This window comes from Gigantopelta aegis, chromosome 13, assembly GCF_016097555.1.
Source record: "Gigantopelta aegis isolate Gae_Host chromosome 13, Gae_host_genome, whole genome shotgun sequence".
In the NCBI taxonomy this organism is placed as follows: domain Eukaryota; kingdom Metazoa; phylum Mollusca; class Gastropoda; order Neomphalida; family Peltospiridae; genus Gigantopelta; species Gigantopelta aegis.
The window spans coordinates 41262358-41280594 of NC_054711.1; the positions used below are offsets into that span (position 1 = coordinate 41262358).

The following is an 18237-nucleotide window of genomic DNA, read 5'->3' on the forward strand; positions in this document are numbered from 1 at the left end:
CTTGCTAAAGCTCGTGATAACTGAAAATTATTTTACTCGAAACATAAACATGATAAACATCACATATATGGATTCAAGTTTCATTGATTAAGGTGACATGGATCCAAATGCAAAACCTTAAAGGGAAATACCCTAGTTTTTAAACACTAAGGCATATTTTTGACTATTAGAGCCGTTTTTGATAACTGAAATCATACTTTACTTAGGATTTTATTGTTTAGATTATCAATTTCCGTACATTCCAAGTGTTTTTGGTCATCCTGGTGTTTTTAATATCACAAAATGCATTTGTAATTTTTTTGAAAACGAATGTGCATCTGAGAAGAAAGTTATGGAGTCGAGTTTTAGTCTATTTTTAGACGGTATTTGAAATACTCATGTTTCACCCAATTGCAACTTTATCCAAATGTGTTACAGGTTCGTAGATTAACTAAATTTATAGTGTTAATTTTAATGGTTGAAACTAGGGTCTGTCCCTTTAGCTAAATGTAGTGTTAATATTCACGGGTTGAAACTAGGGTCTGTCCCTTTAACTAAAGTTAGTGTTAATATTCATTGGTTGAAACTAGGGTCTGTCCCTTTAACTAAACATAGTGTTAATATTCACGGGTTGAAACTAGGGTCTGTCCCTTTAACTAAACATAGTGTTAATATTCATTGGTTGAAACCAGGGTCTGTCCCTTTAACTAAACGTAGTGTTAATTTTCACGGGTTGAAACTAGGGTCTGTCCCTTTAACTAAACTTAGTGTTAATATTCATTGGTTGAAACTAGGGTCTGTCTCTTTAACTAAACGTAGTGTTAATTTTCACGGGTTGAAACTAGGGTCTGTCTCTTTAACTAAACGTAGTGTTAATTTTCACGGGTTGAAACTAGGGTCTGTCTCTTTAACTAAACGTAGTGTTAATTTTCACGGGTTGAAACTAGGGTCTGTCTCTTTAACTAAACGTAGTGTTAATTTTCACGGGTTGAAACCAGGGTCTGTCTCTTTAACTAAACGTAGTGTTAATTTTCACGGGTTGAAACTAGGGTCTGTCTCTTTAACTAAACGTAGTGTTAATTTTCACGGGTTGAAACCAGGGTCTGTCTCTTTAACTAAACGTAGTGTTAATTTTCACGGGTTGAAACTAGGGTCTGTCTCTTTAACTAAACTTAGTGTTAATTTTCACGGGTTGAAACTAGGGTCTGTCTCTTTAACTAAACTTAGTGTTAATTTTCACGGGTTGAAACTAGGGTCTGTCTCTTTAACTAAACTTAGTGTTAATTTTCACGGGTTGAAACCAGGGTCTGTCTCTTTAACTAAACGTAGTGTTAATTTTCACGGGTTGAAACTAGGGTCTGTCTCTTTAACTAAACGTAGTGTTAATTTTCACGGGTTGAAACCAGGGTCTGTCTCTTTAACTAAACGTAGTGTTAATTTTCACGGGTTGAAACTAGGGTCTGTCTCTTTAACTAAACGTAGTGTTAATTTTCACGGGTTGAAACTAGGGTCTGTCTCTTTAACTAAACGTAGTGTTAATTCTCACGGGTTGAAACCAGGGTCTGCCCCTTTAATGTTGGAGCTACATGCAAACTCTTTCTTCTATTTCACCTCTTTGTTAGTAAATGTGGAACAAATTATAATCCTAATGTTTTATTTTATTGCTTGTAAAATTCTACGCATAGTAAAATGTTGAGAGGCCTTAATATAGGCCAACGCGTTGGCCAATCCACAGACTGCTACTGTTTTTTAACGGCAATAACGTTATCTTTGGAAACAACGTTTTATCGTAATTATATATATCGTCTTCTGACTTCATCAGGGTGAGAGGTCGACAATTTATACCAAGTGAGGAATGAAGTGAAATGTAGGTGGAAACAGTACAATGATCTACAAAAACCAAATTTATGATAACACAATCAAACTGATAAATAATCAAACACATTCGGTCTGGTGATGATAGAAACCAAATTGTATGATAACACAATCAAACTGATAAATAATCAAACACATTCTGTCTGGTGATGATAAAAATCTTCATAGGATAAATCTCAAAGTTACATTTTCCAAAAAACACAAAGAAAAAAACAATTACTGTTTTTTTTTAAAAACACACAGGTTTAAACAAAAAATATATACTGTAACAGTAACATTTTCAAAAACAAACAAGTTTGAGTACAAAATTGAGTTTGAAGAAAAACCCCACACAGATTTGAATAAAATACTCAAATATTCGCACACATGCAGACTTGCAGTACACAATATTATTATTTTTTTAAACCACACACATATAAGAAAAAATACTTAAGGTTATGCACTATTCATAGATGAATAAAAATATATATCTGAAAACCATTATGTCATTAAAAAAATACTTAAGAAGTGAAATGTTTTGTTAAATATAAAATGTAATTCAAATGCATATAATATATACACATTTTCTTCTGACACCATTTTCCAGTCTATCTTAATTAACTATAATTCGTCACTTCCTCTCTTGCAGAACATACAACAATAATGTCATTTAAAAAAATATAGTCTGTATAATCAGTGCAGGACATTTTTATACAACAAGTAAATAATAAAAATAAATTACGAATCTGCTGTGCAACCCGGCCTGCATGGAATGATTTTCTAATAAATCAAGTGGTAAAACCTTCTTGGAAGTTCTATCAATATCAAGCAACACGAAAGAAATACTGAACATTTCCATCTTACTGTATACGAGTGGCAAGTGAAAAGTTCTTGGTCTAGCTTGGAAGGCCCAGAAACAAAAATTGCAAGCTTATTAAATAGCTGGTAACAACCTTGCGACAACCGCGTAACTACCAAGTTTCGAGCTAGTATTTGGAACCTTTTTACAACCATGCGACTAGCTTGTTGCAAGCTTTTCTTACATGCTTGCAACTAGGTTGTAGCAAGCTTGCCACACGCTTGTGACTACCTTGCAGCAAGCTTGCGCAAGCATGCAGCAAGCTTGCAAAATGAAAATATGCTTGCGGGAAGCTAGCGAGTAGAAGATATGCATGCAGCAAGCTTGCAGCAAGCATACAGCTAGCTTGCACAAGCATGCAGCAATTATTTAAGCTTGCAAAATGAAAATATGCTTGCGGGAAGCTTGCAGAATTACTGACTACCTTACGCAAGCTAAATGTTAGCTTGCAAATAGCTTGCATTGCTTGTACAACCTTGTAACAAGGTTGTAACTACCTTGCGACAACCTTGCCGCAAGCATGCATTTTTGTTTGGGGGTGCAGGACATGATTATGCAGTGCCGATGGTTAACCGCCTTGTACATATAGTGAAGCAAGCGTCTCCCAAGAAAGAATTCAGAAACATCCTGATGACAGTTCTTGGTCTAACTTGGATGGCAGCTGGTGCAGGACATGATTATGCAGGGCCGATGGTTAACCGCCTTGTACGCAAGCGTCTCCCAAGAAAGAATTCAGAAACATCCTGATGACAGTTCTTGGTCTAACTTGGATGGCAGCTGGTGCAGGACATGATTATGCAGGGCCGATGGTTAACCGCCTTGTACGCAAGCGTCTCCCAAGAAAGAATTCAGAAACATCCTGATGACAGTTCTTGGTCTAACTTGGATGGCAGCTGGTGCAGGACATGATTATGCAGGGCCGATGGTTAACCGCCTTGTACGCAAGCGTCTCCCAAGAAAGAATTCAGAAACATCCTGATGACAGTTCTTGGTCTAACTTGGATGGCAGCTGGTGCAGGACATGATTATGCAGGGCCGATGGTTAACCGCCTTGTACGCAAGCGTCTCCCAAGAAAGAATTCAGAAACATCCTGATGACAGTTCTTGGTCTAACTTGGATGGCAGCTGGTGCAGGACATGATTATGCAGGGCCGATGGTTAACCGCCTTGTACGCAAGCGTCTCCCAAGAAAGAATTCAGAAACATCCTGATGACAGTTCTTGGTCTAACTTGGATGGCAGCTGGTGCAGGACATGATTATGCAGGGCCGATGGTTAACCGCCTTGTACGCAAGCGTCTCCCAAGAAAGAATTCAGAAACATCCTGATGACAGTTCTTGGTCTAACTTGGATGGCAGCTGGTGCAGGACATGATTATGCAGGGCCGATGGTTAACCGCCTTGTACGCAAGCGTCTCCCAAGAAAGAATTCAGAAACATCCTGATGACAGTTCTTGGTCTAACTTGGATGGCAGCTGGTGCAGGACATGATTATGCAGGGCCGATGGTTAACCGCCTTGTACGCAAGCGTCTCCCAAGAAAGAATTCAGAAACATCCTGATGACAGTTCTTGGTCTAACTTGGATGGCAGCTGGTGCAGGACATGATTATGCAGTGCCGATGGTTAACCGCCTTGTACGCAAGCGTCTCCCAAGAAAGAATTCAGAAACATCCTGATGACAGTTCTTGGTCTAACTTGGATGGCAGCTGGTGCAGGACATGATTATGCAGGGCCGATGGTTAACCGCCTTGTACGCAAGCGTCTCCCAAGAAAGAATTCAGAAACATCCTGATGACAGTTCTTGGTCTAACTTGGATGGCAGCTGGTGCAGGACATGATTATGCAGTGCCGATGGTTAACCGCCTTGTACGCAAGCGTCTCCCAAGAAAGAATTCAGAAACATCCTGATGACAGTTCTTGGTCTAACTTGGATGGCAGCTGGTGCAGGACATGATTATGCAGGGCCGATGGTTAACCGCCTTGTACGCAAGCGTCTCCCAAGAAAGAATTCAGAAACATCCTGATGACAGTTCTTGGTCTAACTTGGATGGCAGCTGGTGCAGGACATGATTATGCAGTGCCGATGGTTAACCGCCTTGTACGCAAGCGTCTCCCAAGAAAGAATTCAGAAACATCCTGATGACAGTTCTTGGTCTAACTTGGATGGCAGCTGGTGCAGGACATGATTATGCAGGGCCGATGGTTAACCAGGGCTTCTAAAATTTTATAAATATCAACTAGCAATGGGATCAGTGATTTTAAACATTTACTAGCAATGATTAAAAATTCACTAGCCCTACTTTAAATCAAGACAATTTTACTAACAACTAGTAATAATCAGATATGTCACCTAAAGATGAAGACAGAGCTTAAAATCTCTTAGATTGGGCGTGGGAAGAGAGGGCAGGATATTCATATTTACAAAATAAGACTTAAATGCAGCATTTGGCAAGGGTTTTTTTCCCACTAGCCGTCGGACTAGTTATAGTAGTTATTTACTAGCGCCCAACACTGAATATCACTAGCCATGGGAGTGGGGCTACCATAATCTAGAAGTCCTGGGTTAACCGCCTTGTTCATATAGTGAAGCAAGCGTCTCCCAAGAAAGAATTCAGAAACATCCTGATGACAGTTCTTGGTCTAACTTGAAAGGCAGCTGGTGCAGGACATGATTATGCCGAGCCAATAGTTAACCAGCTTGTACATATATTCAGAAACATCCTGATGACAGTGCTGTCTACGACATAGGCTTCATGAAACGTTTGCCGTTTTATCAAGACAATGAACATGCTATATTCCCCAGATCTAACACCATCTGACTTCCTAACCTGAATAGGAGTTAGCTAAAAGGGATTACAGCAGCTGATAATGATGTAATTTCTTCAGTTAAAGAGTTCTTTATCCTTCACCACTGACAGAAGTGAGCAGAGCAGAGCTTCAACATGACCATGTTGAAAGTGACAGAGCTCCAACACGACCATGTTGAAAGTGACAGAGCTCCAACACGACCATGTTGAAAGTGACAGAGCTCCAACACGACCATGTTGAAAGTGACAGGCAGCCATTGAGCCATATACACAATATAGAGTGTCCATCCTAGTTGGAAGACCGAGAACCATCCAGTAACCCCTCATATACACACACACAATCGCTTGTCAGGGATACAAAACATACTTAACACATAGGACATTAGGTACGGCATCAATTTTTTTTTAGTGTTTTACGTAAACTCAACCAATGTACCGTACATGTATTATCAACACTGTCAACTGCAAATATTAAACAAGTGCAGCGGTGATATGCTTAACAAAACATGATGCTTAACAAAACATGATTTTGATACTGTCTCATTACTTACGATTGCAAGCCTACTTGTTTTTTTTTTATCTCATGTATTTGTAATAAAAGAAAAATAGACACATAGTTCTGTTTTCAAATAGAAAACATCAAAACATTGCATGATGATCATAACACACAGACTTGTCACCATGGCAACAAACGGACGAAATATTCCACATCTCTGATAACTTGAGTTGTGTCTCTCTCATAATTCATCTTGGTCTAATTCCTAAGGGAAGTCAAAACATTCATGATATTGGGCAAGAATGCAGGTTATTATTTTCCTTTTCTCAACGAGTTGTCACCATGGCAACACAGAGCAGTCAAAACATTCATGACGTCAGTATGAATGCATTTTCCAGCTATAATTGTTATATTTCTTTCCTCAGTGACTTATCACCAATGCAACAAAGAGACCGAATAGTCCACGCCCATGACGACGTGAGTCTTTATTATTTGTTTTCCCCAAGAAGTTCCGTTCAGCAAGATGATAGAAACATGTTAGAAACGCCCTGCACATCTCACCGTGTTTCCATCGCTATGACAAACCACCATCGATGACAATTTCACCTTTTGGTCTTCAGAAACCCAGCTGGGGCTGTTCATCGGTGTATCCAACAGGTAGAGAAATATTTCCACAGTGTATACCGTGTGTATCCAACAGGTAGAGAAATATTTCCACAGTGTATACCGTGTGTATCCAACAGGTAGAGAAATATTTCCACAGTGTATACCGTGTGTATCCAACAGGTAGAGAAATATTTCCACAGTGTATACCGTGTGTATATCCAACAGGTAGAGAAATATTTCCACAGTGTATACTGTACAATATCACTGTTTGGAAACGGTCATTCTTTCTAAACATCAATGAAAGCGGCAGTCATTCAACTGAATGCTCTGACAATCTGGGTGAGCCTGGTCATACATTAAAATATCCATAATTTTGTATGAACCTGTTCACAGAAATGTTTATATTGGCTTGTGAGCCTGTTCACAGAAATGTTTATATTGGCTTGTGAGCCTGTTCACAGAAATGTCTATATTGGCTTGTGAGCCTGTTCACAGAAATGTTTATATTGGCTTGTGAGCCTGTTCACAGAAATGTCTATATTGGCTTGTGAGCCTGTTCACAGAAATGTCTATATTGGCTTGTGAGCCTGTTCACAGAAATGTCTATATTGGCTTGTGAGCCTGTTCATAGAAATGTTTATATTGGCTTGTGAGCCTGTTCACAGAAATGTCTATATTGGCATGTGAACTTCTTCATACATAGTCTATATTAGCATGTGAACTTGTTCATACATAGTCTATATTAGCATGTGAACTTGTTCATACATGTACATATTGTCTATATTGGCATGTGAGCCTGTTCATAGAAATCAGGTTCTTCTTCATCATCCAAGTCTGAATCTTCTTCTTCTTTATCCAGCTGAAGAAAAAACCCAGAATGTGTTTACTTTACAACAATGAGAATGTGTTACTAGATAAAAAACAGAATGTGTTTACTTTACAACAATGAGAAAGCCTTACTGGATAAAAAACTTGAGTCGTAGGGGTACGAGTAGAACTCACCTCGTGTAGTTTACTTGGAGAGTAGAATCGCACTATCAAATTGAGTCATAGGAGAATGTGTTGAATAAAACTCACCTCATGTTGTTCACTTTGAGTGTAGAACCGTGCTATCAACTTGAGTCGTAGGGGTATGAGTAGAATGAAACTCACCTCATGTAGTTCACTTGGAGAGTAGAACCGTGCTATCAACTTTAGTCGTAGGGGGACGAGTAGAATGAAACTCACCTCATGTAGTTCACTTGGAGAGTAGAAGCGTGCTATCAACTTTAGTCGTAGGGGGACGAGTAGAATGAAACTCACCTCATGTAGTTCACTTGGAGAGTAGAAGCGTGCTATCAACTTGAGTCGTAGGGGTATGAGTAGAATGAAACTTACCTCATGTAGTTCACTTGGAGAGTAGAACCGTGCTATCAACTTGAGTCGTAGGGGGATGAGTAGAATGAGGAGGAAGGGGAAGGCGAGAGCGGCATGGGTTGACTTGACGACCCACAATATGACGAGACAGATCAGCTGACAGATCGTGAAGATGTGCATCTTGTACGTGCGAACCTGAAACACGTTTTAAACCATTAGAACACATTGATTTATTAATCATCTTGTATGTTTGAACCTTGTACGTGCGGACATTAACACACAAAACAAAGCAAAAACCAAACATTAGAACACATTGATTTATTAATCATCTTGTATGTTTGAACCTTGTACGTGCGAACATTAACACACAAAACACAGCAAAAACCAAACATTAGAACACATTGATTTATTAATCATCTTGTATGTTTGAACCTTGTACGTGCGGACCTTGTATGTTTGAACCTTGTACGTGCGAACCTTGTACGTGCAAACCTTGTATGTTTGAACCTTGTACGTGCGAACCTTGTACGTGCGAACCTTGTATGTTTGAACCTTGTACGTGCGAACCTTGTACGTGCGAACCTTGTACGTGCGAACCTTGTACGTGCGAACCTTGTACGTACGAACCTTGTACGTACGAACCTTGTACGTTTGAACCTTATACGTGCGAACCTTGTATGTTTGAACCTTATACGTGCGAACCTTGTACGTGCGAACCTTTTACGTACGAACCTTGTTGTTTGAACCTTGTACGTGCGAACATTAACACACAAAACAAAGCAAAAACAAAACATTTGTTTTGTTTAAAGACACCACAAGAAGAAATTGATTTATTAATCATTGAATCATTGACTAGAAACATTTTTCTATTATCTAACTATTACAAATGTGTTACACAATTCATTAAAACTGTAGGTATGCTTTCATGTTTAAATTATATTACGATAATTAATGTGAAGTGAGATTGCAGGTTAACCCCCTCCCCTGAAAATTTCCATGCAAGAAAACTAAAACAACCAGGGTGGATGACAGCTCACTATATTCATCTCCTATATTTAACACATGGTCAGTTATAACAAAACAATCAGGGTGGATGGCAGCTCGCAAGATTCATCTCCTATATTTAACACATGGTCAGTTATAACAAAACAATCAGGGTGGATGACAGCTCACTATATTCATCTCCTATATTTAACACATGGTCAGTTATAACAAAACAATCAGGGTGGATGACAGCTGGCAAGATTCATCTCCTATATTTAACACATGGTCAGTTATAACAAAACAATCAGGGTGGATGACAGCTGGCAAGATTCATCTCCTATATTTAACACATGGTCAGTTATAACAAAACAATCAGGGTGGATGACAGCTGGCAAGATTCAGCTCCTATATTTAACACATGGTCAGTTATAACAAAACAATCAGGGTGGATGACAGCTCGCAAGATTCATCTGCTATATTTAACACATGGTCAGTTATAACAAAACAATCAGGGTGGATGACAGCTCGCAAGATTCATCTCCTATATTTAACACATGGTCAGTTATAACAAAACAATCAGGGTGGATGACAGCTGGCAAGATTCATCTCCTATATTTAACACATGGTCAGTTATAACAAAACAATCAGGGTGGATGACAGCTCGCAAGATTCATCTCCTATATTTGACACATGGTCAGTAATAACAAAACGCAATTTCAGCAAATTAATTTTTACTTGCATAAATCTCAGCTGAAGATTCACAATTTACTCTTATCATTATTGTATGATTTTCTTAACCCTGGCGCTAAACTTAACCCATTTTCTTTCTGCGCTACAGCCCATACCCTCTGTTGACTGTGGTTGCATTCAATTCCACCATACCCTCTGTTGACTGTGGTTGCATTCAATTCCACCATACCCTCTGTTGACTGTGGTTGCATTCAATTCCACCATACCCTCTGTTGACTGTGGTTGCATTCAATTCCATAGCACCATAACCAAAAAATTATTTCTGGCAGAAACACTGCAGACTATCTTAAAATATTCCTTGACATATAACAATAATCAAATATAGCTTTACTCATCTTCCAGACATAATTCAGGAAGTAGTATAGAAAGTCTAAGTGCTAATAGAAATTCTGTAATTCAAGGAAACAGAAAATCTACAATTTTTGAATATGGAATGCTTACAGTCACAAAAAATGTCTCATTAAAAAAGAACAAAGTTTACAGTTCTTGAAGTAATACATGAAGTCCAGTTCATAAAGTAAAATACAAAGTTTACATATGTCATTAAGTACACAGAAAGTACACAGAAAGTACCTTTTGTGAATTGACAAAGAAAGTTGCAAGATTTAAGAAAGAGATACAGGAAATAAGATTTTAAAAAATTACAGTCTAAATTTCATGAAGTTGTACAAAAAGTCGACAGCATGAAATAAAACAGAATGGAATGTCTACATTTCGTGAAGCAACACAGGTCTACATTCCATGAAGTGATAGAGAAGGTCTAAATATCATGAAGCAACACAGAAAGTCTACATATCATGAAGTGACACAGAAAGTCTACATATCATGAAGTGACAGAAAGTCTACATATCATGAAGTGATAAAGAAAGTCTACATATGAAGTCATAAAGAAAGTCTACATATCATGAAGTGATAAAGAAAGTCTATATATCATGAAGTGACACAGAAAGTCTACATATCATGAAGTGACAGAAAGTCTATATCATGAAGTGATAAAGAAAGTCTATATATCATGAAGTGATAAAGAAAGTCTACATATCATGAAGTGATAAAGTCTACATATGAAGTGATAAAGAAAGTCTACATATCATGAAGTGATAAAGAAAGTCTACATATCAAGAAGTGATAAAGAAAGTCTATATATCATGAAGTGATAAAGAAAGTCTACATATCATGAAGTGATAAAGAAAGTCTACATATCATGAAGTGATAAAGAAAGTCTACATATCATGAAGTGATAAAGTCTACATATGAAGTCATAAAGAAAGTCTACATATCATGAAGTGATAAAGAAAGTCTACATATCAAGAAGTGATAAAGAAAGTCTATATATCATGAAGTGATAAAGAAAGTCTACATATCATGAAGTGATAAAGAAAGTCTACATATCATGAAGTGATAAAGAAAGTCTACATATGAAGTCATAAAGAAAGTCAACATATCAAGAAGTGATAAAGAAAGTCAACATATCAAGAAGTGATAAAGAAAGTCTACATATCAAGAAGTGATAAAGAAAGTCTACATATCAAGAAGTGATAAAGAAAGTCTACATATCATGAAGTGATAAAGAAAGTCTACATATCTACATATCATGAAGTGATAAAGAAAGTCTACATATCAAGAAGTGATAAAGAAAGTCTCCATATCAAGAAGTGATAAAGAAAGTCTACATATCAAGAAGTGATAAAGAAAGTCTACATATCAAGAAGTGATAAAGAAAGTCTACATATCATGAAGTGATAAAGAAAGTCTACATATCAAGAAGTGATAAAGAAAGTCTACATATCATGAAGTGATAAAGAAAGTCTACATATCAAGAAGTGATAAAGAAAGTCTACATATCAAGAAGTGATAAAGAAAGTCTACATCTACTCACCCTCCTGACGTATCCGACGGTCGGGTGATGTTTGACAGGCATCAGCAGCAGCTTGGTTCTCTCGAACATCTGAACACCACTCATCGCCGAGATGCCGAGATAGAGGAACACACCGAACAACACGGCCATGGGAATCTCACGTAACAGTGGACCGAGCGCCAGCGACACACCTAGAGTAAACAGTGTGATCAGATTATACACGGTAACACACAATACAAGGGAACACACCATACACGGGAACACACCATACATGGGAACACACCATCATGGGAACACACCGAACAACACGGCCATGGGAATCTCACGCAGCAGTGGACCGAGCGCCAGCGACACACTTAGAGCAAACAGTGTGATCAGATTATACACGAGAACACACAATACACGGGAACACACCATACACGGGAACACACCATACACGGGAACACACCGAACAACACGGCCATGGGAATCTCACGCAGCAGTGGACCGAGCGCCAGCGACACACTTAGAGCAAACAGTGTGATCAGATTATACACGGTAAGACATCTCATGCAACACTGACATACCTACATGTTTATCGGTATCCGTGATATTCCCTTGACTCACTATCAACATGCTAACTGATGTTTATCATTGCGGTATTCATGATATTCCCTCAACTCACCTATCAACACACTAACTGTCATGTTTTTCATTGCGGTATTCATATTCCCTTGACTCACCTATCAACACACTAACTGTGATGTTTATCATTACGGTATTCATGATATTCCCTCGACTCATCATTCAACACACACTAACTGATGTTTATCATTACAGTATCCATGATATTCCCTCGACTCACCTATCAACACGCTAACTGTCATGTTTATAATTCCGGGATTTGTGATATTCCCTCGACTCGCCTATCAACACACTAACCATGATGTTTATCATTACAGTATCCGTGATATTCCCTCGACTCACCTATCAACACACTAACTGTGATGTTTATCATTACGGTATTCCCTCGATTCACCTATCAAGACGCTAACCATGATGTTTATCATTGCGGTATCCATGATATTCCCTCGACTCACCTATCAACACACTAACCGTGATGTTTATCATTACGGTATTCATGATATTCCCTCGACTCACCTATCAACACACTAACTGTGATGTTTATCATTACGGTATTCACGGTATTCCCTCGACTCACCTATCAACACACTAACCATGATGTTTATCATTGCGGTATTCATGATATTCCCTCGACTCACCTATCAACACACTAACCATGATGTTTATCATTACGGTATCCGTGATATTCCCTCGACTCACCTATCAACACGCTAACCATGATGTTGGTGACTCTCTGCTCAATGACTCCGAGTAGCTTGGGTTTCTCTCCGGGCGCGTGCGTCCGACTCATGACGCTGAGCGCGGACACGTGAGCGATCGTCCTCACTGTCGCGGCACACATCCACGGCAGGCCGAACAATGCACATACGAATGCCAGCAGCCCCATTATAAACTGATCAAGATGGAAGCCGGACCCCTTCTTCAGCTTTCGGTCCTTCTTGTTTAAAATCATTCTGAAAGATGAAATAAACTTGTTCTGTGTACATCAATGGCTGTGGTAAGTACTGTCCTGTCTATAAAAAATATTGCTTGATATTTTTCGATAGAAGTAGAATAAATGGTAGCAATGGTTTCCCCTTTTTCTCTCTCTATCCCTTTTTCTCTCTATCCCTTTCTCCACCTCTTTCTCTCTTCACCTCTCTCTCTATCCCTTTCTCTCTCTTTCTCTCTCTGATACTCACTCTGTGATCTGCACCTCCATGAAGAGAAGAGAGAAGATACTCACTCTGTGATCTGCACCTCCATGAAGAGAAGGAAGATACTCACTCTGTGATCTGCACCTCACTGAAGACAAGGAAGATACTCACTCTGTGATCTGCACCTCCATGAAGAGAAGAGAGAAGATACTCACTCTGTGATCTGCACCTCCATGAAGAGAAGAGAGAAGATACTCACTCTGTGATCTGCACCTCCATGAAGAGAAGAGAGAAGATACTCACTCTGTGATCTGCACCTCCATGAAGAGAAGAGAGAAGATACTCACTCTGTGATCTGCACCTTCATGAAGAGAAGGAAGATACTCACTCTGTGATCTGCACCTCCATGTGAGAGAAGCCCTCTCTGATCTGCACCTCCATGAAGAGAAGAGAGAAGATACTCACTCTGTGATGTGCACCTCACTGAAGAGAAGGAAGATACTCACTCTGTGATCTGCACCTCCATGAAGAGAAGGAAGATACTCACTCTCTGATCTGCACCTCCATGAAGAGAAGAGAGAAGATACTCACTCTGTGATCTGCACCTCACTGAAGAGAAGGAAGATACTCACTCTGTGATCTGCACCTCCATGAAGAGAAGGAAAATACTCACTCTGCGATCTGCACCTCACTGAAGAGAAGGAAGATACTCACTCTGTGATCTGCACCTCCATGAAGAGAAGGAAGATACTCACTCTGCGATCTGCACCTCACTGAAGAGAAGGAAGATACTCACTCTGTGATCTGCACCTCCATGAAGAGAAGAGAGAAGATACTCACTCTGTGATCTGCACCTCCATGAAGAGAAGAGAGAAGATACTCACTCTGTGATCTGCACCTCCATGAAGAGAAGAGAGAAGATACTCACTCTGTGATCTGCACCTCCATGAAGAGAAGAGAGAAGATACTCACTCTGTGATCTGCACCTCCATGAAGAGGAGGATGAAGATGAGGAAGGCTGGGATAATGGCTGCGAAGATGATCCAGATCTCCATCGGTTTGTTCATCCCCATCGGGTTGATGAACCAGCCGCGCTTGTTTGGAGACGTTGGGCTCAAGTTGTCCGGAACCTCCAGTTTCTGAAACACGTCTCTCTCAATTAAAAATCTGGGAAATATTTTATGTGAACCAGTTTGTGAAAATAAGTCTCTCTTAAATAAAAATCTTGTGAAATATTTTACATGAACCAATAATATATACTCGTTGACTAACATCTTAATTAAGAAAAGAAAGAAGTGTTTTATTTAACGACACACTCAACACATTTTATTTACGGTTATATGGCGTCAGACATATGGTTAAGGACCACACAGATTTTTTTAGAGGAAACCCGCTGTCGCCACATAGGCTACTCTTTTACGACAGGCAGCAAGGGATCTTTTATTTGCTCTTCCCACAGGCAGGATAGCACAAACCATGGCCTTTGTTGAACCAGTTATGGATCACTGGTTGGTGCAAGTGGTTTACACCTACCCAATGAGCCTTGCGGAGCACTCACTCAGAGTTTGGAGTCGGTATCTGGATTAAAAATTCCATGCCTCGACTGGGATCCGAACCCAGTACCTACCAGCCTGTAGACCGATGGCCTGCCACGACGCCACCGAGGCCGGTCAACATCTTAATTAAGGATATATTTAACATAACACATGTAATATAATACACGTTGTATAAAATCTGTATATTTAGGATATATTTAACATAACACATGTAATATAATACACGTCGTATAACATCTGTATATTAAGGATATATTTAACATAACACATGTAATATAATACACGTCGTATAAAATCTGTATATTAAGGATATATTTAACATAACGCATGTAATATAATACACGTCATATAACATCTGTATATTAAGGATATATTTAACATAACGCATGTAATACATGTATAATACATGTCGTATAACATCCATTAACATTGTAAAAAAATTCACCTGGGTATAGGTATGCTTGAGGAGGTAGTCTAGTAGAACCATGGCGACGATTGCAATCAGAATCCCAAAATCACCCAATGCTCTTCTTGCCTAAAAGACAGAAATAAATAAATATTTTCCTGATACGCTCAACACGTTTAATTAGTTATACGTCATTGGACATAATATTATGGTAAAGAACTACACAGATAATGAGAGAGGAAACACCTTGCGGTACTCTTTAATTAGCAGTAATGTTATCTTTTATCCCACAAAGATATGGAAGTACAGTGAAACCTGTGTAAACCGGACACTGAACAAACCGGAATCCTGTCAAAACTGGCCAAGATTCATGGTCCTGAATTGTCTAATACTAAAACGCGACCCTCTAAACTCCAAATCCTGTCTAAATCAGATAAATAGTAGGTCCCCAGGGTTATCTGGTTTAGACAGGTTTCAGTGTATTGTGTGAAAAGGATCATGATTGAAAATGATAACTGAAATATTCACTTACAATTTTCCCTAAACATTTGCTGTTTTCGAAGACACAGTACTAATATGTGACAATTAAAGAAAATGACAAAAATAATAATTAAAATATTCTCTTACACTTCTTCCTAAAAATTGTTTAAATAACCACAGTAGTAATATGTGACAAAGAACGTAATAAAAATGATAACTGATACATATTCTTACACTTTTTCCTAAAAAAGTATCTGTTTTTGAAGACACAGTAGTAATGTGTGACAAGTAAAGAACATGATGAAAACAATAATTAAAAAATTCTCTTACACTTCTACCTAAAAAAATTGCTGTTTTGAAAACACGATTACCATAGTAATATGTGACAATTCTTAGAACGTGATAAAAATGATAACTAAAACATTTTATTGCACTAATTCTTCCTAGAAACTTGCTGTTTCAGAAAACACAGTTACCGTAGTAATATGTGACAATTCTTAATGGGAATAGTATGGAGAATTAAGTACTAAAATGCTATTTCCGAGAATTAAAACATTTTCTCACGAGACAATTCTTAGAACGTGATAAAAATGATAACTAAAACATTTTCTCACACTTCTTCCTAGAAACTTGCTGTTTCTGAAAACAGGGTTACCGTAGTAATACGAGACAATTCTTAGAACATGATAAAAATGATAACTAAAACATTTTCTCACACTTCTTCCTAGAAACTTGCTGTTTCTGAAGACTCTGAGAAAGTAAGCGATGAGGAATGTGCCGACGGTCAGAATGGTGGAGAGTAAAGCCGTGTTCGGTCGCTCTATCTCGTGAGAAACGCCGTCCACGTCGGCCGATCCAGAACCAGAAATATTCGTCACAGTCACCGAGCTGTCATTGGACGAGTCAATACTGTACAGGTTGCTATGGTTACCTAATCCATTCCCGTGAGCAGGGGCAAAGGCGGAATCGTTTGGCATGCAGTAAAATTCTTTCAGTGGATGATCTTCGAATGTCTGGAATTAATCAATGAATGAATGTTTAACAACACCCCAGCATGAAAAATACACCGGCTATTGGGTTAGACCAAATGTCTGGAATTAATTAATGAAGAAAATGAATGTTTATAACGACACCCCAGCACGAAAAATACACTGGCTACTGGGTATCAAACCAAATGTCTGGAATAAATTAATGAATGAATGTTTATTTACGGTTATATGGGTCGGACATATGTTTATGAACCACACAGATATTGAGAGAGAGGAAACCCGCTGTCTCAACTTCATGGGCTACTTTTTTCGATTAGCAGAAAGGGATCTTTTATATGCACCATCCTACAGCCAGGATAGCACATACCATGGCCTTTGATGTACCAGTTGTGGTGCACTATAGCCGGCTGGAATGAGAAATACTCCAATGAACCGAATGATGGGGATTGATTTTAGACAGACATCACCCCAGGTGAACTCTTTACCACTGGGCTACGTCCCGTCCCAACATCACCCCGGGTGAACTCTTCACCACTGGGCTACGTCCCGTCCCAACATCACCCCGGGTGAACTCTTCACCACTGGGCTACGTCCCGTCCCAACATCACCCCGGGTGAACTCTTCACCACTGGGCTACGTCCCGTCCCAACATCACCCCGGGTGAACTCTTCACCACTGGGCTACGTCCCGTCCCAACATCACCCCGGGTGAACTCTTCACCACTGGGCTACATCCCTAGACAGACATCACCCCAGGTGAACTCTTCACCACTGGGCTATGTCCCTAGACAGACATCACCCCAGGTGAACTCTTCACCACTGGGCTACGTCCCGTCCCAACATCACCCCAGGTGAACTCTTTACCACTGGGTTACGTCCCGTCCCAACATCACCCCAGGTGAACTCTTTACCACTGGGCTACGTCCCTAGACAGACATCACCCCAGGTGAACTCTTTACCACTGGGCTACGTCCCGTCCCAACATCACCCCAGGTGAACTCTTTACCACTGGGCTATGTCCCTAGACAGACATCACCCCAGGTGAACTCTTTACCACTGGGCTACGTCCCGTCCCAACATCACCCCAGGTGAACTCTTTACCACTGGGCTACGTCCCGTCCCAACATCACCCCAGGTGAACTCTTTACCACTGGGCTACGTCCCGTCCCAACATCACCCCAGGTGAACTCTTTACCACTGGGCTACGTCCCGTCCCAACATCACCACAGGTGAACTCTTTACCACTGGGCTACGTCCCTAGACAGACATCACCCCAGGTGAACTCTTTACCACTGGGCTACGTCTCGTCCCAACATCACCCCAGGTGAACTCTTTACCACTGGGCTACGTCCCGTCCCAACATCACCCCAGGTGAACTCTTTACCACTGGGCTACGTCCCATCCCAACATCACCCCAGGTGAACTCTTTACCACTGGGCTACGTCCCTAGACAGACATGACCCCAGGTGAACTCTTTCCAACTGGGTTACGTCCCGTCCCAA

General features: G+C 39.8%; 1 protein-coding gene across 3 annotated transcripts in view; it reads right to left on the bottom strand.

The window, feature by feature from the left end:
• Window positions 1–5880: 5880 nt before the first annotated feature.
• LOC121387518 (band 3 anion transport protein-like) overlaps window positions 5881–18237 on the bottom strand; it is a 166164-nt gene continuing 153807 nt past the window's right edge. For all 3 annotated transcript variants that reach the window (XM_041518663.1, XM_041518664.1, XM_041518662.1), the window contains 7 exons: window positions 16464–16760; window positions 15307–15396; window positions 14278–14444; window positions 12869–13122; window positions 11567–11736; window positions 7978–8151; window positions 5881–7459 (listed from right to left, as the gene is read on the bottom strand). In XM_041518663.1, the coding sequence (XP_041374597.1) occupies window positions 7379–7459; window positions 7978–8151; window positions 11567–11736; window positions 12869–13122; window positions 14278–14444; window positions 15307–15396; window positions 16464–16760 (1233 nt within the window). In that variant the 3' untranslated portion in view covers window positions 5881–7378. The remainder of the gene's footprint in view (window positions 7460–7977; window positions 8152–11566; window positions 11737–12868; window positions 13123–14277; window positions 14445–15306; window positions 15397–16463; window positions 16761–18237) is intronic.